The sequence below is a fragment of the Pezoporus flaviventris genome, unplaced genomic scaffold (genome assembly GCF_033815535.1).
Source record: "Pezoporus flaviventris isolate CSIRO_AGI_PZ_B2104156 unplaced genomic scaffold, CSIRO_AGI_Pfla_v1 ptg000002l, whole genome shotgun sequence".
Lineage (NCBI taxonomy): Eukaryota > Metazoa > Chordata > Aves > Psittaciformes > Psittacidae > Pezoporus > Pezoporus flaviventris.
In genome coordinates, this window is record NW_026892550.1 from 48,918,022 (window position 1) to 48,944,645 (window position 26,624).

The window sequence follows — 26,624 nt, forward strand, 5'->3', positions numbered from 1 at the left end:
CTGACTTGGGTTTGCATTTTTAAAAATCAATACTATGGCATACCTGTAAGTTATTAAAATTGTGATGCGATTAAAGTTATGTTCACACCCTGCAACACCACTCTCTGGAGCGAAACACACAGAAGTGAGCTGATACGCCTACAAAACCACCGCAGATTTGTACCTGCCTACAAGCTCAGGCCTCAGGGATAGTAGAGCCAAAAGTACAATATTCTATCCAGTTTAACGTACCCTGGGTTCTCAACATAACTAATCAACTCCAAGGGTTACACTGGTATAGGTACTCGTTTTCCCACTGTGGGGGAATCTTTGCCTGTACATCAGACAATATGAACACATTTATCCTGAGCATCACAGACTGCACAAAACATCTTTACTGAAGGCAAGCAGAATCCTTCAAAAAACAAATAATGCCCAATAGCATGCCTAGACTCTGGCAAAACATGCCAACACACAGGGAATTGGTAAGACTTGCTGAACATACAAAGAATGGATAGGAGATCAGTGGAACACTGATGGTTTACAGCATTTAAAGAGCTAGCTCAATGAACCCACCCATCTCAACTTCAAAACAAATATATACACATATATATATATATATATATAAAATCAAAAGAAACCACAAATCGCATTTTAAAAAGCATTTTACAACTCTCTCTAGATGTAGCACAGCTCCCTCTGCAATACCTGAACATGCTGTCTTCAAGCATTTTCTCTGCTAGCTGAAAAATTAGCTTGCTCTCCAGACTCATGCTGTCCCAGACTTATCTGCTAAGATGGCTTTAGGAAAGCAAGCTTTATGTACTGTCTGCAAAATCAGATTGTAGCCTTTTGGTTGCATACAAGTGGACCACTGCTTTCAGGCTGCGGTGGCCCCTGACCTTCTCCAAGCTGGACAATATTCAAACCCCCAAGGCTTATAGAAGGAAATCAAACACTGAATAAAAATACATTAATTGCAGAATGTACAAAAACCAATAAATGTGACGTTATCCAACATTCAACCATGTTAGCTACACAGGGTCAAATTCAAAACAACACAGGCCAGAACTGAGTACTGAAGTAAGAAGGCACTGACAAAATAACTTGTGTCCAGAAGTCACTACAAGACTGCTTTACACTGATAAATTACAGAGCTTAATCTACACACGCTTGTGCAGCTCTGGCTTTATCCTTGCCTTCCAAGTGCAAATGTAGCATCATTTAAAGATTTCCTATGAGAACTGTAAGTTGCCCACTTCATTAGGCTAATTGCATTACGCCTAGTTAAAAAGAAGTAACATTGTAGCTTCACCCAGACCAGCTAAATATCTCTGCCACTTTGCAGTGTGGTGTAGCGTCTCTAACATTGCTAGAACTACACCAACATTCATCATGGAACCAAATTAAGCTTAGAAAATTATATTTTTTCTTTTTTTCTTAACAGATGTGATAGCTCCTACAATAAAGTATTTTTAACACCTCTCTCCCCAAGAAGCCCAAAGTATCTCCATACACATATGGAATATGGTCAAAAATCTGAACACAAGACTGATTTATATGACTTGTAGATTTGACATACTATCATCTTCAAGAACAAGTCACCCCAACTCTCTGCCTTATCTTGCTCATACATCAACAAACAAACCACATGTCACAGGTGCTGTGTGTAGAAGTTCTGTAAAGAGAAATATACATATATACACACACATATTCAAAAGTAATATATGCTAGAATATTTCTGTTGTTCCTTGAAGAAACCAAACAGATGGAAAGTAAAAAATTGAGTACGTATTTTTTCAAAGTAAGCTTTACAAATAAATATAGTCCAACTTACATATTCCTGTGTGAAGTCTATGAGGTTTTGCAAATCAATGTCATCTCGGTATGCTCTGATGTTGTTGTTTATAAAGAAATAAAGCTGATCCTTTATCCAGTCTTTGAATACAAATGCTAAAACACCAGCAGTGAGCTCCAAGAAGAAAATAATTCCAAGAAACACAGAAAACTATGAAGAAAAATGAAAAGGTTAAAATTATTTCACTTTATGACCAAAACCATGTTCTTCAAGGCTCACAATTATGTCCAGCACTAGGGCCTTACCTGTTTCAGCGCAAGTTCAAGCTATTCCAGCACCCATGAAATCTTAAATTAAAAGTACCCATTTTTTAATTAGGGCTGTAGTACAGGAATCCTAATTCTATTCTAACAAATAATAAAAATGCCAAGGAATTTAAACTCTGGGCATTTCCCTGGGATTTTCAAAGGGATCCAAGAGAATTCACTGTAAATTCAACACACATGGCTACTTACCACCTGTAGGGCCCTCTGAAAACTCATCTTAAATTTCTAGATAGGCACTTACATTTTCAAAGGCATAAACAACCAATAGTGCCAGTGGAATACTAAGTGACTTTTTCTTTTGACACCCTCATTGCTGAAGTTTTGCCTAAGCAGACAAAGCAAAAACTGGTAACAGCAGAAATTAATTAATGACTAAATCAGAGCAGAATGTCTGTGGAATGACTCACATCCACATTAAAACCAAATGAGGTTCTATGATTAATGCAAATGCAATGGATGCCAAAGGCATTACTAATGATCTGCCACTTTCTCTAAGGATCTCCACTGAGTCTATGCTGTTTAAAATACAGAGGGGTCCTCATATACTGGAAGCCCATTCCTTTTGCAACTGCGCCTTTGGGTTTCATTTTAATATGTGCTGTGTTTGTTCAGATGCATTTTTAATTTATCCTGCAGCTGCCGTATAGGAAGCTATTTCTGGTACAGCAGATGGGCTCATTTTAGGAAAGCAAAGAGGAGTGAAGTGAAAAAAGGTGTTACAATACCTTCCCCCACTCCCCTTTTTTCAAGCAAGAGAAGAGCAAGTTAGAACTCTTCCAAGCTGTTTTATAAATGCCTCAAGAAGCCTCCTCCCCTTATCAAACGTGTCTTCGGGAGCCAAAAATGTTATTTGAACACAGATATTTCACTGGAAGCCTTTTCATGTATGTATTAACAGTTAATGGATATTAGACACAACTACTACCCAGGCTTGTGCCCACATCTGGAAGCTGGAGTGGTGGCAGAAAGAACCACTTTATCTTCATCTTCAACACTTACAGGAGGAGACCTTTCAAAAAACTAAACCAGCCTGCTTAGCTAAAGGCATTCTGAATACTAAACTACCTTTGTGTATCAGCAGCTTGTCTTCAACTAACAAATCCAGTCCAGAGTTCAAGAAGACAACATCTATTTTATTTACTTATCCTGGGCACACTCTTCTCCCTTTCTTCCTCTCAGGCCTCAGCACTGACAGGAAGCAAGCCTTTTCGAATTGGGTAAACAGTACAGAATTGAGGATATCAACAACCAAAGCCTCGCAACAGTCCTATCTTCTCTGTACCACAAGGGGCAATTGCACAGCAGAAACCACATGGGTCACATTCAGTGGTGCATCTACATGCCTCATATTTCATAGGCAGCTTGTTGTGGACTCAAGTTCAACATGCAGATTCCTTGCAGAAACTTCTCTCCATGACCGGAAAGCAAAATGTTAGGCTATATGCATATGAAAAGCAGTAGTTTCATGTTATGATTCTTACCATTGATAGTTTCCAACCTTAAAAAGACAAACCAGTAAGCACTAGAGACTGAAGTGTTGCAAAGTGTTAACAGTCAAGCAAAAACTATTCACAGAACAGTACCTTCACATCAGATAACACCTTCTATTCTCCAAAAGACATTTTAAAATGTTTACGCAGTTAAGCAGGAACAGAGACCATGACTTACACTACGTAATTAATGAATGCCAAAGTTGCAAAGGCTACTTACAAATTTGAGAAGAAAGGTATTTTCTCGTAAAGCTCCAATGCATCCTGCAAATCCCAAAATGAACATAACTCCTCCTACCACTAGGAAGAGCCAAACTGGATCAAAGCCTCCCAGGTCAGTGATGGAGGAGATATTGGACAGCACTCCCTGGGAAAGAAACAATGCCAAGGGGTAAGTATGTTCGGCTTTCAGTTGTACAAATTCTGTTGGCATTTTTCTTCTTAAAAAGGTAGAAGGGTACAGCAACTAAATGTTCTGCAGTACATCAAGCAAACACAATGAAGAAAATCTTTGCAGTTAAAGAGATAAAAGGGGTAATTATGTACAATATTTCTCAATCAACATGTGGAATGAACAGTAAAATGTGCTTCAAAAGTCTTCTACAAGAAACCCACAGGGCATTTTGCTGCTTCTGAGGCTATGACAATTAGTCTGCCAGAAAGTGAGAATAGACATTTGATGAAAACTTAACTCATTTCCTATGCTGAGATGCATTTTAGGTGTCATACACATTGTTTATGTGAACATGCAGTTACACATGTTATGATAGAAAAAGCAGTCAACAGCAAAAACACCAGCTTGAACTCAGCATTTATGCTCAGTATTTACAACAACTGACAGAAATTAGAAGAGAGCTCCTAGGCTGCAGCATCTTGCAATAATAAATTTGACTACCAAATTTTGATGAACTAGATACGTGGCCAACTTAACTTTAGGAATCTACAGTGCCAAAAACTCATTAAAAAAATAATAAAGCATGGGTACTGAGTAATCAGTTAGCAGGAAGAAACTGAAAACAATGTTAAGTCCCTTAGTAGGACATCAGGCAGTTGAAGGACTTGTCTTGAGAGATGGTTTGCACTGATTTAGGTGAGACCTATCATATGGTAAACCACATATGCTGTGATTTCTATATGACAGTCAGCATAGTCTGCTTGTAATGCCATTGCCCCCTTAGAAACAGAGCTTAGATTGTGCTGTCAGTAATCCTGAGGAACTTCTTTAAGACAAACAAACAAACAAAACAAAAAACAACCAACCAACAAAAAAAAACCAAACCAAACAAACAAAAAGCACAAAAACAAAACAAAAACCCAACCACACACATTTTAACCAGGGTTTGGCTGATGTTCAACAGATGGGACATATCAAGAAGCAAGTTCAAAGTCTTCCATATTACACTGAGTTTGTATAGGAATAGTTACAGTTTCCTAAAGCCTTTTGGCAGAAAAAAAGCTGAAGTATCACTATTTCTTCATCCATCTCCCCAGTGCTGCAGGTCAATGCAAAGCACACTGCTGTAGCAGATATTTCTCTGCATCTTTCCTCAAAGAAGCCTGAACCCAGGCTGAGTGCTCTGGACTACTGCTTTACCTAGCAGCTCCTCAGTGAAGCTGTGGCTTGGAAAACAATACAGACCTTCACCTCTACAGCTCCTTATTTACAGAATTCTGAAGTTCTTCATTCTCTTCCTTTTCCCTGTTCATATCCCCTTTGTTTCTTTGAAATTGTCCCAAACCAGCAATCATTTTGAAGGAAGATATTATAACCTTATTTCCAAAAGTTGATAGTAACGTTAACAGATGCCTGTTCACAACTATGGCTTTACACCCGTGATTTTTTTATTTCTTTTCAGTGTACTCAGTTTAGACCACTCAGAAGATAAAAATGTCATGCAACCAATATTTCTAATACAGTACTCCTCATAGTCTGCCACCACTTCCACATTCATCACTTTCCTCCTACATTACATACAGTACTAGTCTTACTGTCATTCATTAAAAAGAGAAAAATAGACATAATGCATGATATGATAGAATGCTGCTCAGAGCTAGTAGTGCTATCAAAGCAGACCAGTTGGCATGTCTTTTTCTAGACTAGTGATGAGATGATAAGATGTTTCAGCCAGGCTGAAACAAACTTATCTGTCATTAACACTTAAATCAACTTGTACAAAGGTTTTCCACGACTTTTGCTTCATTACATTTGTCATAGAAATCAAAGACATAACTTGCTGGCTAAGAATGACACACAAAATAAACAGCATAATGCAGTAACACACAAACCTTTGAAAAAGTCATGGCCTTGGCCATACACAAGTCAGGAAACATGAGCCCTTCCCAAGGGAAAGAGTAGTAAAATAACTTCACAAAGTTTTTAAGTCCTTTCTGTTTCCCCTGTGTCACTGGAGAAAGGGTGTTGCTTTTGTATGATAATTATTTTACTTTTTAAGAAAAATAACATTCAGTCATTCATTTATGTCTCTCTTCATAACACACTCTGTCTTTCTTTAAAAAAAACAAATAAACAACAAACCCCCCAAGCAACAAGAAGCCCCACAACAATTTACTACATTTAATCAAGTTTCTTCCATATGAAAGTAGTAAAACTCAAATGAAAGAAGAAATTCAAGTGAAATTCAGCTCACATTTGCAGACAGTACTCTTAGAGAAGATAGTCATAATATAAAGAAAGACACGTTAGTGAACAAATATACCACTTTGGATTTTGTCACGTTCCCATTAAGAGTTGATGACAATAAAATTCAATGAACCAGTTCTATATTGTCTTTTCCCACCTTACTTGATTTTCTAGCACTGCCAGGCTCTTTGTACCCTGGTGTGCTACACATTTGCTGGTCATCCAGCAGAAGTCAGTTACCTAATCTCTGGTCTGCTCCAGGCTCCAACTCCTCAGGGTAGCTATGAACTGATGTACTGAAATAGAACACCACAAGCCTCATTTGCTATTGTTTGCTGTCCCTGGAAAGCACCTCTGTGTGAATCTTTTGGTAGTCCACATCTGGCAATCATAAGCCTATTTTGGATAAATCCCAAATAATACATCCTGATAGCAAAAAAGCATACTGCATAATTCTCATTTGTACTGTGTTCTCTGCACATGAATCTCAAGTTATCAGTATTCTGGAGAGACTTCTCAAGGGTATACAATCTTCAGAGAGGCTTTGGCAATGAAACAGTAGCTAGCAGCAGGAATGACAAACATAGCCAATGCTCTGTGGTTACACATAAAGATGCACAAGGTAGCCCGACAGAAGTTTACGGCTCACTACTGAAATTAAGTTTTCCAGTCTTTGGGTTTTTTTCTGGACACTTACAAAGAACCTCTCTGAAGATACAGTGAAGCAACATTTTAAAGAGTATTTAAAACTTTAAAAGTATTTTGTTTCAAGCAGCAAGGCAACAACCAGGGTATATTATCTCACTTTACATTGCTAAGAAGGGCTAAACACATTGTACTTTAGACACACGCTTTTCCTATCCATCACAAGTTTCTGTAACATCTGCTACCATGGTATTCAGCATTTTTTGCCTGTAACACCTACTTCTGGGAGAGCTTGGCAGAGGTGTACAAATGCCTGGTAGTAACCAATTCTGTCTTCATCCCGTTTTTAATCAAAAGGAGAAGGGAATGTTTCCAGAGGTGCTTGAGCAGAAGATCAGTACTCTCATATTCCTACATAACCCTCCAGTGACACACTCTGAATCTTTGGGCTGAGCAGTGAGTCACAGAATATACAGTGACTGTCAACTGACCTCCTGCATCAATGCAGGACCTTAACACACCACCTGTAAATCCTTTCAAGTCAGGCTTTCTATAAACGCAAAAAGTATTTTTCCTAGAAACACTACTGCAGTAGTGCACTTCAACCTTTATTGTTAAGTAGTTGCAAGTACTATCACTGTTTTTAGCCTCTGAAAGGAGGAAGTTTATTTTTCCTGAACCCACATTCTCATTTTGGAAGCACGGTTATTTTTCTAGGTTATACGTACATCACTTTCTTGGTAGTTTAGGCAGTGCGTAATCTTTATTTGGCAGTAAATATTTTATGCAAAGCTACGTACTCTAATACTTCTCGTGATGGTGTCAACCCAGGGGCTCTGCTGTAGTCCCACAAGGAGAGTCAGCAGGATGTGTTCCCTGGCCGATCTCCAAATCATCTGTTTGCTCTTTCTCCCCCACCTTCATTTGCCTGATGTACATCACAACGCCTGGGTCATTTAACCTTTTAATCAACCACAAATCAAAACTTGTTTGAGGTAGTGAAGCAACAAAAGAATCATCTATAATCAAAGTAAAATCAATACTGGTAAAGTTATGAAAACAGTTCCTTTATTTGTAAAACCTTCTTCACTTCAGTGACAAGTATATAATGATGTAGGCATGGAAGAGGAAAGATGTTCCTACCCCACATCAAATTCAAGAGAGGAAGTCAAGTGAAACATTATAACCTGCTCTTTTCTTCAACAAATGGGTGGGGAAAAGGCATTGGTGACGACTTCTGCCACACCAAGAAACACGAGACAACCAAGCAAGGCCTGCCAGAAACACCTGCAGAACTAGAGTCTTCCCCTTATGGTAAGTGAGCAGAAATGCACTCTCTAAGGGATGCCTTAATCCAGTGACAGATTCTCTGCTGTCATGCCTTTTTTCTTCGTCTGTGGCAAGAGCCCTCCACCCTACACGGCTCAAGGGAGAAGGCAATAAAGGAAAAATACTGGACTTGAAGACTGTAACTCAAGAAGGCCCCTCCTGATACTATAGCTGCACAATTATTGCCATTATCCCATCAGTAAAGAAGAAGGAATCAGTCAGTTAGAAAAGCACCCCTTCTTTAAAAAGGGGTACACCCCTCACCCCTTCTCCATCTTGGACTCTTAAAGATCATCAGGACAATTTGTACTACTTTCCAGAGACTGACTCTAGCTTCCACCTTTGATGCACATCCACATTAGCATTTCAGGCCAGATCCAGGAGTCACACATTAGCTATGCTTCAGTTCACACTATGGAAGTGTCAGAGCACACAGACTAGATTACTTACAAATGAAAATGTGCCCCTGGAACATAACTCATGCTCCGTTCATGGGCATTTAGTCCACGAGATGAGACTAGAACTAGCCTGAAGAAAACTCAAACCTTTCCAGAATCTGGGTTTTCAATACCATTTCTGGTCCAGACTATTTCCATTTAGCAAACACAGCCTTTGTGTGCTGAACCCAGAAACTTACTTTTATTCCCCTAGAATGTATGGATGCTAACACAGTCATCTTGGAGCAGTGTCTCGGTGTTGGTACACCTATACAATTTAATTGCATTACTGCTTCCTAATGAGACAAAACAGAAGGGAGTCACAAGCGCATTAACAAACTAGTAAGACTTCCATTCAGGCTGACTGTGGTTAGTGTAGAGAATTGACTGCCATGTTCAGGTCTCAGAGATGTTCCCTGAAGTATGCTAGACTGCTTCTCTTTGAACAGCTCATCTCACAGGCACAGCAACATACTATAGGGCAAGAGAGAATGGCTCCAAGTGAAAAGACTGGGCAACTGCAATTTTGAAAAGCTAAGCCGGTAATGAAAATTTAAGGCATCTTGAGTCAGAGACAGCTTTGGAGAATCACCATTCTAGGGAATAAGGAGGCGATGCACTGTGAAAGTATATGGAATTTGGCCAATGGAAGTGCATGTAAAAGAATAGGACTCAACACAACAGTTCCCGTAACAAACAACATCCCAGAGGGCCTTTAAAAACAGTAAAAAGAAGAAACCAACACCAGTAAGAAAGGAGAAATTGGCTTTTTTTTTCCTTTCAAGATGGAAAAAGGCTTCTCTGCTGCAGAATCCCATTACAGAGGGGATATGGGAGAGGGAGGGGGAGAATGGGGGGATGGACAACAAAAAAAGCAGATGGCCAGAAAAAGATTCAGCAGTATAGGAACTTCTGAAACATTTATTCTCTGCGAACAGAGGATTAGCCTTTCCACAAACTAATCTGCAGCACTAAAAATCACTGGCAAATAGAAACACATGGTAGTGATGGGAAATAAAAGTATTTCCAAATGCATGATTCTGAGACAGAAAAATGTCTCGCTACTTTGTTAGTCATAAAATCCATGCAGTTTCTCCATGTTGTGCATCTGAATGAGCATGAAGAACAGAACAATAGTCATTGAAACATGCCAAATTAATTCCATTCCAGAATTTTGCCTCTGCAAGCAAGAAACTAGCTGGGGGATGTTTACAAATCTTATTTCCTTGATTTTTGTTGGGTTTGCATTTCCCACAGTAAACATCAATAGCAGCATAACTTTATTTTTCAAGTGTCTAGTTAAGGAGAAGACCTAGTCTAGTTTTCTTGCCATGACAAAGCAAAGTTCAATAGATGAATAACTGGCATGGATACACACAAGATTTTTACTTTTCAGGATTAATGGTTACAAAGTGTTGGAATATTAGTAAAATTATCTAACCAGCCTCTTTAGATAATGCACCCTTATGTGCTGAAATTTAAATTAAATGTAATAGTGAATATTATTATCCCTCTCCTCCCCAGACCTGTAAAATACAGAGTCCTGGCTTAGAAGCAAGGCACATGCTTTAGTATCCTTCAGTCCACAAGGATCTACAGGATATGCTCACCATTTTCTTGTCAACACTTGATTTTAAAAGAACTGTATGATAGACATGTATGCACAACAATTATGGAATATCATTTCCTCTTGATGTCTGCCACTCACAGGGACAGTTGAAAAAGTGAGAATTTTTTCCCCCAAGAACAACTGTAGTTTTCACTGCAGGGCAGGGAGAGAGACTTGGTCTGACAAATTGTGACTGTTTCTATGTAGGGAGTCTAGCCTATCCCAGAACACCCAAGCAGACCTAAATCAATTTAGATCAACACCTAAAACTCTAGGTTAAAATGTAAGATCCACATTTAGAGCTCTTGCTTGGTAAGAATACTGTGCTGGCACACAAGGTACCATACTGGTGCTCCAAACTGCACACAACTCGACTTCTGAGCTGGAAGAGGACCGCTTCATTAAGGGGAAATCCCGCCTGACCAATTTGGTGGCCTTCCATGATGGGGCTACAGAACTGATGGACAGGGGTAGAGCAGTTGATGTCATCTACCTGGACTTGTGCACTGTCCCGCACGACATCCTTGTCTCTAATTGGAGAGACATCAATTTGATGGATGGACCACCCAGTGGATAAAGAACTGGCTGGATGGCAGCACGCAAAGAGTTGTGGTCAATGGCTCAATGTCCAGCTGGAGAACAGTAACGAGTGGTGTCCCTCAGAGATTGGTGTTGGGACCGGTCTTGTTTAACATCTTTGTCATTGACATGGACAGTGGGATTGAGTGCGCCCTCAGCAAGTTTGCCAATGACACCGAGCCGTGAGGCTCGGTTGATACCCTGGAGGGAAGGAATGCCATCCAGAGGGACCTCGACACGCTTGTGAGGCGGGCTGATGCCAACCTCATGAAGTTTAACCATGCCGAGTGCAAGGTCCTACACCTGGGTCGGAGCAATCCCAGGCACAGCTACAGGTTGGGCAGAGAAGAGATTCAGAGCAGCCCTGCGGAGAAGGACTTGGGGGTGTTGGTCGATGAGAAAATGAACATGAGCCAGCTTCAGTGTGCGCTCGCAGCCCAGAAAGCCAACCGTATCCTGGGCTGCATCAAAAGGAGTGTGACCAGCAGCTTGAAGGAGGTGATCCTGCCCCTCTACTCTGTTCTCGTGAGACCTCCCCTGGAGTATTGTGTGCAGTTCTGGTGTCCTCAACATAAAAAGGACATGGAACTGTTGGAACAAGTCCGGAGAAGGGCCACGAGGATGATCAGGGGACTGGAGCACCTCCCGTATGAAGACAGGCTGAGGAAGTTGAGGCTGTTCAGCCTGGAGAAGAGAAGGCTGCGTGGAGACCTCACAGCAGCCTTCCAGTATCTAAAGGGGGCCTATAGGGATGCTGGAGAGGGACTCTTCATTAGGGACTGTAGTGATAGGACAAAGGGTAATGGGTTTAAACTTAAACAGGGGAAGTTTAGATTGGATATAAGGAAGAAGTTCTTTACGTGAGAGTGGTGAGACACTGGAATGGGTTGCCCAAGGAAGCTGTGAATGCTCCATCCCTGACAGTGTTCAAGGCCAGGTTGGACAGAACCTTGGGTGACATGGTTTAGTGTAAGGTGTCCCTGCCCACGGCAAGGTGGTTGGAACTAGATGATCTTAAGGTCCTTTCCAACCCTAACAATTCTATGATTCTATGAGTGTATTCTAGTCACACTGACAAAACAACAAAAGCCTAGAAACTGAACTTATGCACATAATCAACCTCTTCCAGTTCTCCCTCTTCATTTCACTCCATTTTACACCATAACTAAGACTATTAAAACAAATTTTGCAAGGATCTGCAGACTTTTTTTCCCCACTTTAGGATCTCTGCCTTTGCCACCTCCTACTTTAAGTATACCCCAAAAGCATAGTACTTTTCTTCTAAAAACTTCCTCTCCATGGACAGTCTTATAAGGTCTCAGAAGACATAACAGCAATTTACCTCTTTGTCTCATGACTCTTTAATATAAATCTCCTGCAGGTAATGAGAGCACCAGGAAGCTTATTCTCCCAAGTACCTACTGTCATCATACTATGAACACTCCCAGTAAGCCCACACTATGTAATACATACAATGAAGGAAGGAAATAGACATTTTGTTCAAGCCTAGTTTACTTTTAAAAAGTCAATGGAAGAAATGACTTGAAGTGGTTAAAAAGAGCCAGTGAAATATAAACATCTTTCCCCTGCTGCTGAGCAAAGGTAGTTGCTTGGGCTTAGAACAGACTCTTTGTAGGTTAACAATGTTCATGTCACTGTTGGGGGTTGTGAGGTGAAAATCAGCTGCCACAGATGAACTTTTTTTATGGTACAAGCTCAAGTCTAATGTGCTTGAAAACACTGTGAGATTGTGAGCTATATAGTGCATCCATGTATAGATAGCTTTATTCATCCTCTGAGTTTATTGCCCCATTCCACCCCCCCAGATCTCTTTCAGGTTCATGACTCAGAATGCTAATTGCCTAGTTTTTGTTTCAGGCTGGCTGACTGACTGTCAAGCCAATTCTATTGCCTATTTGACAAATGAGCTCTTTTGCCTCCCTGCAGAGACTGTAAGGAAGGTCATGAGACTGTATAGCATGCTTTTTTAATTCTTTACAACAAAGTTTAAAGGACAGAATTCAAGCCAACTTTGTAAAAAAGAGAAACTAGCCACCAAACCCACAAGTCTACCCCAAACTGGTTTTAGCAGGCAGCAAATGGGGTTCCGGTTAAATGTAGGTTATTTCTTTACATCCTGCATTTTTAATGTGGCCTGGCACACCCTCTTGTTATCTTAAAAAGGTTCTGTGAAGTAGCAAAAGTATATATAAGTTGATGGCCACATTATAAAACATCATAGCTGGACATAGCTGGATATAAAGCCACATGATTCATGACAAGATATCGAAATCCTCCCCACCACCAAAATCAGTTTACAGTAGTCTTTCTGAAAATCCAATCCTGAAAAAAACCCCTTACAAATTTCTGTTTAATAGATTATACAATAGCAGCACCAAGCTCAACTTTGATAAAGACGTACTTCATTGGGATAGCAGCAGTCTTCACAGAACAGTTGAGCTTGAAGGGCACCTCTGGAAGTCATCTGGTCACCTAAACCTGGCTCCTATGACCATTTCTAGACTGCTTTTGAATATTTCCAGAGGGAGACTCCACATCATCTCTGGGCGAACTGTGTGTTTACTGATATTCAGGAACGTGCCCATTGCCTCTATCACTGGGCACCACTGAAAATAGCCTGGCTCCATCCTTCAGGTATTTATATACCTGAAGATCCCTCAAGTCTGCTCTTCTCCATGCTGAACAGTGCTCTCTCTCTCAGTCCTTCCTTGTAAGAGAAATGCTCCAGTCTCTTAATCACATAGTGATCACATAGCCCTTTGCTGAACTCTCCAGTATGTCAATGTCTCTCTTGCACTGGGAAGCCCAGAACTGGCCCAGGTGTGCCCTCACCAGCGCTAAGTAGAGGGGAAGAATCTCCTCCCTCAATCTGCTGGCAACACTCATAATACAGCCCAGGGCACTGTTAGCCTTCTTTGTCACAAGGACACAGCCCTTGCTCATATTTGAGCTCATACCTGGCATACAGCAGGACACTTGGTTCCACTCTGCAAAGCTGCCTTGCTGCCTTACAGTATACCACTACAACAGCCTGTAATGCTCAAGGATATCCAGGCTAGCCTTAGGCAAAAAGCAGTCCAGCTCAACAAGTACTTTTCAGTTAAATTACAGATCTCTCAAGTCTTAAGCTTCACCTACTTGGCTTTCACCTCCAACTCCCCAGCTGCAGGAAGAACAGCTCTGTCTGGGATGTAACTGATCTGTCCCCCACTAAGCTGCATGGGGCCTATGAGTCTCTGGAACTTGATCTTGCTGACTGCAGCTTCTAGCCATTGCCTCTCCCACAGAGAGCTGAGTGAAGGAAAGGCCTCAAATTGGCTTGACACAAGTCCATTTTTCAATAATTCTTGCTACAAGAATGAAGTCTGTCTATGTTCAAGAGTCCTGCATTTAAGCTATACATTCTGGTTTATACAACCATGAACTGCAATAGTCCACACGAAGCACAGCAGAACACAGCAGTTAGAGAAACTGAGAAGAGATACTAATTTTCAAGGAAGGACCTGTGCTTTAAAACAAACTTTTATTAATTTCTACAGAAAAACCTACTACACATGGAAGCCTGAGCTAAGGCATATTAAATTGCTCTCAGTGGCTTTATTTGCTTAAGAACAACATAGCATTTTCTCCTGCTTTCATGATCTGATTAAAAATGTTTTAAAATTAGTTGATAACAGACTTGCTAACAGATGGGAGAGGAAGCTTTCCCATATAGAAAATACATAAAACTTAACAAACCATTATTCTGCCAGAACACCCTCAAGCTGTAGGACTAGCATACTTTAAAGACTAGACTATACCAGTTTTCCCTTTACCAGCTCATTCATTCTAAAGAGGAATGATTTCTGTTACCTACTGAAATGATACAAAAGTGTTAAAATATCTTCTAAAAAGCCACTATGAACTAAAATTCTCTGGAACTTAGACACAGGTATAAACTCTGTGAGTATGCTCACAATATCAAAAACAATATCCTTTTACATCTTTCCTGAATGAAAAAAAAAAAAAAAATCACAGCACCTCTTTCCAAGCCTATTCAATCCAACACAAGTATCATATGGCATGCAAATATACATACATATAGGTGTGTAATATGTGAGTTAATATCCCATTACTAGTTGCAATTATCTATATCCAAGCCACATGCACAGAACAATTAGAATCTAAGTTAGCAACTCACTTCTGAACCAGCAAAATTTGTCCTGCATTTTTAGAGTGGCAACACTCCAGTGCATCCAACGTGTTATCTGTTCTGCTCCAAGTGCTACTTACTATGTCTTAAGTGAACATCAATTTGTAATTTACTTGATGTTTTCCATTACAAGAAAACAAACAAACAAACAAACGAATTTCATAGCACCACTTATCAGCCTATATTATTTTCAACCTTTTAAACAAAGAAGAGAAGGAAACTCTGGCTTTGATTTTACTTGTTGTCTTTTAGCAAGCAAACTCTTCATCCACTAACCCAAAATATACAAAACAAGTCAGTATGCAATGACTTAACATTTCATCTTCTTAACAATATTTGCAATAAGCAAACTAAAAATTAGGCTTTGGTTCACAAATGCTTTCTCTTTCCCTCCCCCTTTTATTTCCATTTCAAAGTTGATTTTACAGTCTTGCAACATAGTGTTCCAGTGGACAGCTTTATTTGAACAAGGAAAAAACAACAGTTATTCTGTCTCGGGCTTGGCTTGGGTTTTAGGGTAGGTTTTTTTTTCTTTTTTGTTTGTTTTTAAGAGGAACAGCAATTAGCATGCTGCTATGTTAAGGCAAAGCCAAGGAGGCTTGTTTTCAGGAAGCTGCCCTCTTAGACATGTAGGCTCCCTGGATATGGTCTCTGGTGCATCCAGAGACACACTGCCAATACTGCCTCCAGTAGAGTGTTCTAGTATCTGACCTGCAGTTTGAGCATGCACAGATTGAAATGGTTATTTCATGTGCAAGTGTCAGCCATAATTTGTTGCCAAGGCATTCCTGGGAAAGATGCCGACGAGCTTCCTCTAGGTGAGCTGAGCTAAGGTTTTATTTGACAGACTTGATTTTGTTTCAGTAGAAATCATGCGTGGACTCATAAAATGTTTGGCATATTACTATTCCAATATTTCATTTTAAAAAAAATAACCACAAAAACAGAGAAAGAGTGAAAACACGGAGTTTGGTGATATATTCAGCTTACCTTTTCATTCCATGCCCACAATCCAATCCCAAGGAACGCTATGCCAAGGAACTAAAAAAAATATATATATATATCAGAGCAGGAATTATAAATCTATAGATTCTTCTTTAAATATGCATATTGACTCATTATCTTTGCTAGATAACAGCTTTATAGGGGCTGTGGGGGCTTACATAGAGTTTTAAAATACATATGCAGGTGTTAATTTTACAACTCAATCACTGTAACTACAAGAACTTAAAACTCGCACAGTTCATTCAGGGGCATTCCACATAGGAACAGTAGGTGTGATAAATGTCACTTTCTCAGCATCAAGCAAGTAAGGTTCTTCTTGAGTTTGTCAGACCCAAAGCAAACTCCAGAGTCAAGCAACACGTTATTTTACTGTTGTACAATACAACTGTCCTCGCACAACCCTCCCAGTGAGAGAAATGATTAAAAGTCCTAAATACACATCTACCATAACTTTTAGCAATGTTGTCCGCAGAAACACAGAAAGCTTTTTAAATATAACACATGATTTTTGGGGGTGTGGGTGGGGAAGAATAATAAAAATACCGGTTTAAAAGACTAAGATCTTTTAAAAACCTTGAAGTCAACATTTTATAACCTTTCTGGTGCTGCATGTTTCTGTACTTTGCAAAGTACAGAAGTTTGCAAAGGAAGTTACAGTCCCTTTCTCCTCCAAGGGTCTCAAAGGCACTTAACTGAAAAGACAGTATCTTTCCCATGTGATGGGAAAGGGAACAGCACCTGTGACTGTTATACCCTGTATTCTCCGTTCCATCTGAATCATCTGAATGATTTAGAGTGCATTGTTTCCTTCCAGATATCGCAGGGTTTCCATGCAAAATGCACACAAAGGACTAGTGAAACAAGCAAAACAGGTAGCATAAGCACTGTCTCCCAACATCACATCATACAGCACCAATCATGCAGAATGATTAAAAAATACATAGTAAGTGTCTAAACACACCTCTTTCTGTCCATCTGTGCAACTTGCATCTCCACTTTTTAAAGCTAAGTGCTGGTTAAAAAAAAAACCCAAAACAAAACAAAAAGACCCAGCACTATATTCACTCTAGTTTTGGGGCATGTAATGCAATGTTGCTCAAACATCAAACTCTTTCTTTGTGGTTTCTTCACTCTGCAGTGTACAATTTATTTTGGCACACAGTAGACTTTCTCAAAGTTTGTGTAAACATAAGTATCCTAATGATTTTTCCTTTGCAAAACAGGACAAAAATGTTTTTCTGTTGAGAAGCAGGAAGAGGTAGGAATATCAACTTTAAAATCTTTCCCAGACGTTATTTCAACAGCTTCAAAGCAAGATTCCTTCTTCCTTATGCACACTTTAAAATGCAGGTTTAGCTTTATGCTGCTTCTTACTACTGTTGTAAAGCATAACATCAAGTGGAATACGCTCACTACAATACGCTGAAGTTCCCCAACACACCAGCATCTGTAACTTTGCTCTTCCAAGTGTTCTTTGTCAGCTGACCAAGGGATCATACATACTACATCCAGCCAGCTCACCCAGAAGTTCATTCATACTAACTGAGAATAAAACTCTCCTTTTTGACTTGAAGAGTCATGAGTCGTCAAAATTACACAATACTACAAGCCAGTACTCTTCAAAGGGAACTGTCACAAGCCTGGCTGTATTTTAATACAAGATAAATGGAAATTATCTCTAGGTGGAAAAACAGAACTGCTGGTCAAGAATGTCTGTTATTTCAGCAGCCTTAATTGTCTATGAGGTAACAAGAGATGGACATGGGAATGTCAGTACAGCCTCCTGTGATACACCACATGAGCCAGAAAAGGTCATTGTACCTGCATCAAAACTGCTTTTTTCCTATGGTTATAAGCTTGCTAGAAGAGTATGTGCATTCCTCCTGGCTGCAGTGATTATCTGAAACTTGAGATAAAACTGTACAAGTTTCTAATCACTTTTAGACATGCATTTAAGTTCTTTTTTGCAGTAACAGGCTCCTTTCCTTATTTCTTACACAGCCAAAGGCACCAGGGTAAAAGGAACAGAAGTGAGCGAAAAAGAAGCTGCGTTACTATAAAAATCCATAAACATCATCTGGAAGTGGCAAACTTTCAAAGTGGAAAGGTACAAATCATTATGTTTTACAAACAGCTTAATATGCTTTTGAACAGAATAAGCACGTAAAACTAGAATGAAATACTTTAATCAGTGCACACAAATGTAACTTAACAGCCATAGACATCAGCTGCAAGTCTGGCTCAGATCCAACAGCTTTATTAAATTCAATATAGCCAAATGTCCTGATCCCTCACCAGAATTTGAGACTTAAGAGTAAGATTACCTGATGGGTTACAAAAGGTGACATATAGTAGACTATACAGGTCTCAAGCCAGATCAAGCTCATCTCAATTTACTTACTGGCTAGTAAGACTGTGCTATGCTAAGCTGAAGCACCTTCAAAAAAAAGTGAGATTGTCAAGCTTCTGGAAAACCTGTCAAGAAAATAAACAGGAAACAGTTCTCTTGAGTTTTCAAGAGGATCAAAGAATTACATGCTGCTCAGTCCTTTCCATACCCCAAAGAAGAAATTTCTGTTCAGTTGCCTTTTGAGCAGCTGAGAAAACAAAAACAATGGACAAGATCCATTAGGAGAAAAAGGTTTAGGATGGAATCATGAACTCTTTATCACAGGATACTGTGGAAATCAAAAGCTTAGTGGCATTCAGGAAGGGGAAAAAAAAAAAAAGAACACACAAAAACCCCAAAACAAACAAAAAAAAAACAAAACAAAATTAAACAAACCAACAACAGCACACACCAAAACCAAATGAATTTAGATTAATGGAAGATCCATAGATCCATAGCTATTGCAAAGTGATTTTGATACAGTGCTTAGCTTGTGATTTTTTTTACACTTTTGCTCATTAGGAGATTATAATCAGGAAAAGATCACTGTATGCATGCTTTCTTGCTTAAATGCTTCTTGGCTTGAACAAATTCTACTTGTATTGTTTGAGACAAAATACTGAGCTAAGCAGACCACCAACCTAACCGTCTACAATCCTGCCTTAGAAAGGCCCACCCTTGCACAAACACAGCCTGCTATAGGGATGAAACTCTCAGTAATCCTCACTAGCAGAAGACAGCTTGTTCATGAGGAGACTTACACCTCTCACCAGGATTAATTTTGGTTGCTCTTGACAATGATGAAAGAAACTCTTGCAGAGCCTAAAAAAGAGTTGAAAGTGCTTAGCAAAAACCTCTAGATTTTTGCTGTTATAACCAGAAGTAAAGCAGGATGCATATTCTGCTTATCTTGCAGTCCTTACGCAGATGTCTCCTAGACATTCTTGTTCTGCTTGCTTGTAACCAGAAAGAAAATCTCTTTGCATCTGTAGCACATGGGGAGATGATGAGATGGTTTATACATCATCTCTGTTAAGTCTGGAAAATTTCATTTGCAACCATCAAATTATTCCAACAAGTAATAAAAAGGTGGAAGTTTGCCTCATTATCTATAAAACACTCTACAGGCAAAAAGTCTCAATTCTCCACAGACATCTAAGCAAGACCATTTAGCGTGACTATAAATGGTCACTGGAACTAGGGCAGAGCTTGTAAAATCCTGATACTTTTCTCTTTTAAACAATCATTTGCAGGAGAAAACATTCCTCTGGTGTATTACAGCCTTACAGAAGAACTTGCACAGTAGTACTTTCTCAGCTATAGGTTTTCTACTCACAAACATCAGACAGATATATTCAAATTTCACTTCTATGAAGATTAAAGGTATTTAAAAGTAGAAAGTGTAGCAGCACTTGTACCCTTGCCTTACTTTCAAAGGTGTTTTGAGCTGCGCATCTCTTATTTCCTGTATTGACTTTAATTTTTTTTATTCTTTGTTGCTAGGGATATAGCATCACAGAGCCCAACATTTCATTTAAGGGATGTTGGGGTAAATACTAATGCAAATACTAGAAAAAAAACTGATAGAAAGAGAAGAGCTTAATTGTAGAGTGATCAGACATTACTGCACATACTGAATTTTTCATTTCAGCTGACATTCTTAGATAACTGGTACCAGTTTTCAACCAAGCAGTATAAGGCTGGATAATGTGCCATGTGCATAAACCAATGTAAGTCCCTAAATTGATATATTAAAGACTTCTGTGAGATGGAACTGTAGTACAGCCACCTAATTTCACCTTCACCACCACAATACAAACACACTAGCAGAAGCATGTCAAAATCGTCAGAGTTCAGAACCAGCATTTCCTCACAATAGCTTTTATTTTTTTGAGCCCTGTATTTAGACAGCGTGAAAACCTCCCACCTGCCTTTGCTTTGAGCTGCCACAAGAACTGTGCGTATGGCATTAGCAAGGAGACTATCAGGATTCCTATGGGCACTGCAATGTTTATTCCATAGCAACACGCTGCAGGTTATTCACAGGATGAGACACCTACCCTTCCATGCGATTCAAGCCAGCACAGCACTGGAACGCAAAGTACAGTATTTTACTGACAAGCACAGCAGTGATCAGGACAACATGAAGTATAATATTTCATATCCTGAAACACAATCAGGAAAACACAGGACTCCTGAGCTTTGTACATACATGAAACAGCACTGACAAGTTCCTAAATGACTAAAACCTCAGGTGAACTATTTTTCCCCAAGCACTTCCTCTGTAGCATTCTGCCCTCAGACTCACTCAGACGTATTTCAGTCAGAACACTCACTACTTTCTTTAAAGTATCTTATGCCAAATCAGTCTTTTTGCTTTTTAAGCCAGGGCAAAGAGGAGCTTAATGTCTGTGTCAGAGCACTAAGAATAAGCACTTGTTTTTCAGTAGCCCTGACAGAGAAAGGGCACCAAAACAGAAATTAAAATGAAGTTTCATGTAGTTTTCTTCTTCCCTTCATGCCACTGATGTGTATTCTGCTTTAAATATGTCAGCATTCTTTCAGATAAAACAAATAGGACATCCTCTAAACTCTCCAGCTTTCACCTGGACCAGTATCACAGGGAAAGTACCAGAAGTCTGCCCTGTTCCTTCTTCCATTCACCCCAGAACCGATAACTTTTCCTTTCTCAACACAAATTATTACAGCATTTTATTTTCATGTGGCTAAACATATGTGATGACCATGGGAAAGGCAAACTGCTCGAAGCATACATATGCATCTACACATTTATGCTGATGCTTATATAAGAATGAATTCCCTTAAAGCCCAATTCTTGTTTGCCCTGAGACACTGCCAGCAGGAAAACTCCAGGTCCTCACAGTCAGTGAATGAAGATGCTGGGTAGGTAACTAATTACCATTTTGGTTCACAGGGACATTCACATACAGATTGAATATAGACTGAGACATCAAAACTCCATTTCCATTTTATGTGCGGCTTTTAAAAAACATTAAACTATATTTCACAGATAACTGCCTCAGTAATACCTGTTCCATCCCAATACAAAACATACACAAGTAGAAGAAATAATGTTCCAGTTTCCACACATTTTGCTCGGCTGAATCAGAGACACAACTGATTTTATAGCATCATCCAAAGTAGAAAAACAGACCTGAAAACACAATGAGAAAAGCTCCATCTTGCACAACTCTTCGCATGATGCTTTCTAATGAAAAATTCAGCATGTATGACCTGTATTTTCAAAGAAAGGTACTGTGGCTATTAGTGTATCTCTCATTTTCATGGGTTTTCCATTTTGTCTGACAAGCAAAATATATATACTCCCTTCCCACCCCCCACCCCCCAAAATGTACAAGTCAGTTACCATTATTTTCTGATTGCCTTCTCCAGTTCTTAATTGCAAAAGCAAGACATCTGCTTTTGGTTACTGTTTCCTTATGTATTTATTTTATTGCTTTCTGGTGGTGCAGTTGAAAGCATAGCCAATCAGCTTGGAGCAACAGCCCCTAAAGAATGAAGTCCCTTCTCTTCTTAGCCACAAAAATTGATATACTAGAAAACAGAAAAAGGAGGATGAATTAAACCCTGTTTCCCCTGCTCTAACTTTTTAACAACTCCCCTCAAGCCAAGATAAAATAAATTTAACTCTTTCCAAGTTCACAATGAGACTCTCCAAACTCGGGTCCCACTGTACAAAGAAAAATACTTTATTTGGAGCAGATTTTTTTTTTAAAGCACACAAAACCAAAGAAGCATACATAACAACCACTCTAAATTTCTTCAATAAAAACTTATGGGAGTTTAAAGTTTTTGTTTATATGAGATCTAGCTGATTTCCTAAAACCAGTACCTCTTCCCCATACAAAAATTAAAGATCTTCAAGGTAATTACCCCACCACTACCATACAGAAACATTTGAAAAGCCTACAGAGTTGGATAACAAGATTCAACTTCCACATTCAACTCATTGAACTCAATACATTCAACTGTCACTTTGGTACACTCATCTTGCACAGATCCTTTCCCTTCTCTTCTACTCTTCTGTACACACCCTACCAGTCTCCATTTCACCCACCGTCCTCTATTTCTCTGCTCTCCCTCAGCCTAAAAGACTACGCAGGAAAGCTGAGAAATTCTGCTATACACACCTTTCTGTGGGCCTCTTCCCTGCCTTCACTTCTGAACTACTTTAAGTCCTCCACGTCCCTCTACTCTTCCTATCCAGTCTTGTTCTCTCCATCAATACCATTCCATCTCTGGCTCAGCCCTCTTCACTGCAGCTTCTCTGCCTGAAGTCAGTTTCTATTTTTAAAACCATCCAAAATTATGTAAGTGGTGCTGTAGCAGTGTATGAAAACAGTATAGGCTTAAAACACAACTACAAGCAGCAGAAAAGTGCAAAGTGAAAATGAGAGAACTGCGAAAAAACACCCTGAATTTCATATCCTATATCAGGACACTGATCATTTTTCCCAGCCAATTTGAAAATGCAACGACATAAGTCTTCTCATTCTGGCCTGCAAATAAGAAAAAACATGGAGGCAAACAAATCACATTCTGCTTCAAGCTGAAGTGAAGCAAAGTGTCTGGAAGCATTATTGCAAATACAGTATTTTCAAGGTCAGTCCTTCAGGGTAGCAGCTTCCTACCCCAAAGGACAGGAAGACCTCTTCCAGCTGTCCTCTTCCTGCTACTGTCTTAACCCCATTCACCCCAAATCACCCTCCTTTAAGTGTAGCCCCACCATGACTATTTTTCATATTCTTTTTCTGATGCTCTTGTTCCAGTAAAAGCAGAAGTTTAAAACACCAAACCAAACAAACCCAACAAAAATCCTCCAAACAAACAAAACCCACAAAACAACAGAAAACACCCCACACAACACAAAACAGAGCACACATTTAATTCTCATTATGAAACATACAAACACTCATTTCAGCTACAAGCAGTGAAGCTGTAAGATCTAATTCAGGTATTTGATACAGAAAACAAAAGATCTAAAGCTAGTCTTTTTCCTTGGTAACAAATGGGCAATTACATTGTCTACACAGTTGATTTAGGTAGCTGAAAACAAAGACTGCAGAGTCAGGAAACACAAACAGGTAGGCTTGTCAACACAGCACCATACTCTGAATGCTCAGCATTTCCTTTTGGAGTCTCGGCTCCTAACTGTGCTTGGAGCCCACAGCGAGGGAGTCCCAAAATCTTCTATCCCAGCTATGCAAGCTGCTGCATTCCAGACTGTTTTGTGGACTATACTCAGAGATCCATTCTCTTAAATGCGTAGAGAAGTGAATGCAACTGGAAGATGAGGGAAGCATAAAAAGACTGAATAGGTCTGGATGGAGAAGCACACTAAGTGAACACCACCAGCTGTACAAACTTGGGCCAAACAGTTTACTCTTGCTCAGCGCAGCAGAAAGAATGAACACCAAGCAAATGGTGAACATGCACCCAACCTGCATATCCAGACAGAACTTTTTTTGGCAAAATCTACCATAGATTTATTACCTCTTCACCAAATGCTCATTCCTTGGTTTAGAGGCCCCCCCAAAGTAAAATGCGGTTTACATTTATTTATATTAAAAATGTAAGTTTACATGTTTAAAATGTCATTTACAAAGAAACCACATACACAAAGAAACCACAGCCTGAAAAGACAGGAAGTGATTCACTGCCAGAAGCCAAGCTCAGGTATCCAAAATCTTGATACGATTCAATTGTATAGCCTATCACATTTTTCCCTAGATCAAACCCAACTCAGAACTATAAACTCTGTACTGGCAAATACACATATATATGGTATATGTTAATATATGAAATAAATCAACTTCTAGTAGTTACAGCACCAGGTATTAAGAGGGGCTGTGGCAGGATTATTAAGAGTTTACCTGACAAAACTCTTCACTTTACAGAGACCAGTACTACTTTGTCAACACAACACAAGCTCAGAAGTCATACCAGCTGTGTGTACACCTACCAGTGCACAACTTGGTTTTTGAGAGAGATGTGGGGAAAAGAAACAAAGCCAGAACACTAATTAGACAGGTATCAGTTATTTTTCAACATCCACGCACAATTACTGTTAGCAATCCAGAAGCAAAAAGCCAAATTACAAGGCACCTGTTCTGTAAATAGTGAACAAAATTCCTTACTATTTTGCTCCTTGTAGTTATTGCAATAGAGGGAAATGTCTCTAAACACAGTAATGTTTTTAGCCATGGTCAACCCTCAACGTTTCCTGTGTACTACACTGTAACTGCCCAGAACTAAAACATTCAGAGTATGCACTAAAAATGGTTCTGTGGAACTCTCAGTGCAGCTTCCAGGGGCACCAGAAGTTCTGTCAACCAGAGCTTTGAAAAATCCTGTTCCAGACAATAAGGTTATTCAGCCCTGCATTTTGTCTTGCAGTGCACTGCTACAAAATTAAGCCCCATTTTTACTTATGTCAACATTAACCAATGATTTATTAGCTATTTTTATACTACAAGATATCTTTCTAGTTGCAGTAAAAGTAAAATCTGTCATTTCTGCAGTAACGCCATTTGGCAGGGGGCAAACCAAACAAACCTGTGATTTCGATTTCTTTTCAAACAAAAGTAACACAGAACAAACCAGAGGCAACAAATGGTCACGATGTTATTTACCTGAAAGCTTTATGCGTAGGCAAAAGTTCCACAGTTTGGCAGAGGGGGGCAGGGAAATGCAGCAATAAACCAGATGCTTGTCTAAATGAAACAGACTGCTTATCTTTTGTCTAGCTCCCAAAAGCTATCAAAAGCACTTCTATTATTTGTCATTCTCTAAAAAGGCATTATCAGGGGCTTGACTAAACATGTAAGCAAAATGCTCCTCACTTCTGTAAAGGTGCCCCTTTAAATCACAGTTGCTTTATGTGATACAGCAGCCTGGGGAGGTTTTGCTGCCAACACCTTTGCTGGACTTCTGCTAGAGGTATATATAATGCTGTCACTGCAATTTAATTTGAGGGTATTAAACTTGTTTTAGGAATAAATGTATTGAAAAAACAGAACAATATTGCAGGATGCCCTGCTCACTACGACAGAGCCTGCTCTTCTCATGTAATTTCAGCTTGACACAGTAAATAAGCAACATCAGCTAGATTATACCAAATGCTCATTTGCTAAGTACTTCTAGTCCCAATTTTACTGCCACTTTGAAGTAAATTATTTCTATAAACTGTAGTTCTTAATGAATCCATTACCTTTGCCTACTGTTACACTTCTCTAGTTTGCACAAATAGCTGATCCCTCTTGTCAACACCTATCAGGAAAACAATGATTAGAAAATGTCTTTGAGGGATGTGGAAATGCAGTCATAGTACATACAGATGGCTCCTTAAGAGAAAGAGCTATAAAAAGCAAATGATGCTGCCTCACTAAGGTCCTTCTGCTGCATAGCTGTGCTCTTGCAGTCAAGCCTTTGCCTATCACTCTTCCAGGATGAAGGAGGCGTTCTGGTATTGCAAAGATGACTTGCAAGAGAGAGTGCACGTGCCAACCTGATAATCTCATTTTCTCCCTTATCCGTAAAAGCAGAGCAGCTGCTTTTAAGATCCCACCTTATTTACTTAGAGGTAGTCATTACCAAGGAGGACAGTACCTCAAACACTTTTAAGAAAACCCTGGAAACATCAGAATAATTTAAAAAATAAAGTCATGTCACACCTCAGTTTTTAAACAGGGTCTCATTTAAAAAAAGAACACACACCAACAACCACACCAAACAAAACAAAAACCATGCATAGACAACTGGATTTGGTTTGACTTTCTGCATTCACCCATCATTTTAACTTGGTCCAGCAACTTCTCCTTACATACAAAAAACATTTTCTTACTTTCTGCTCAGTCACAGAAATGTTTCAAGGCACGAGGTATAAAAGTAGCACAAAGCAGCTATTTTATCACAAAAATATGAATACTGGGTAAGTTCCCATGCCCAACTGGACATTCTTATAAAAGAGAAGAAAAGAAAGTACTTAGTTTTTACTATCTAGTGCCAGCAGTAAAACTGATTTAAACAACTTTAGCTGCTTCCCACAGAACAGTTGCCCTAGAATCTCAAAAGGGACTTTTGCAAGCCACAGACTCTCAACTCAAGCCTTCCAGGCAAAACCCACCACAGTTGGCTTGATCA

The 26,624-nt window shown here is 39.5% G+C and overlaps 1 protein-coding gene across 2 annotated transcripts in view; it reads right to left on the minus strand.

Annotated features, from left to right (window-relative positions):
- The window catches only part of TSPAN5 (tetraspanin 5), an 89,342-nt gene that overhangs the window by 9,467 nt on the left and 53,251 nt on the right, over positions 1-26,624 (minus strand). Inside the window, exons 2-4 of one of the 2 annotated variants that reach the window (XM_061477796.1) lie at positions 16,037-16,087; positions 3,814-3,960; positions 1,817-1,987 (exon numbers count right to left, since the gene is read on the minus strand). In XM_061477796.1, the coding sequence (XP_061333780.1) occupies positions 1,817-1,987; positions 3,814-3,960; positions 16,037-16,087 (369 nt within the window). The remainder of the gene's footprint in view (positions 1-1,816; positions 1,988-3,813; positions 3,961-16,036; positions 16,088-26,624) is intronic. The other variant, XM_061477800.1, reaches the window with a different exon arrangement.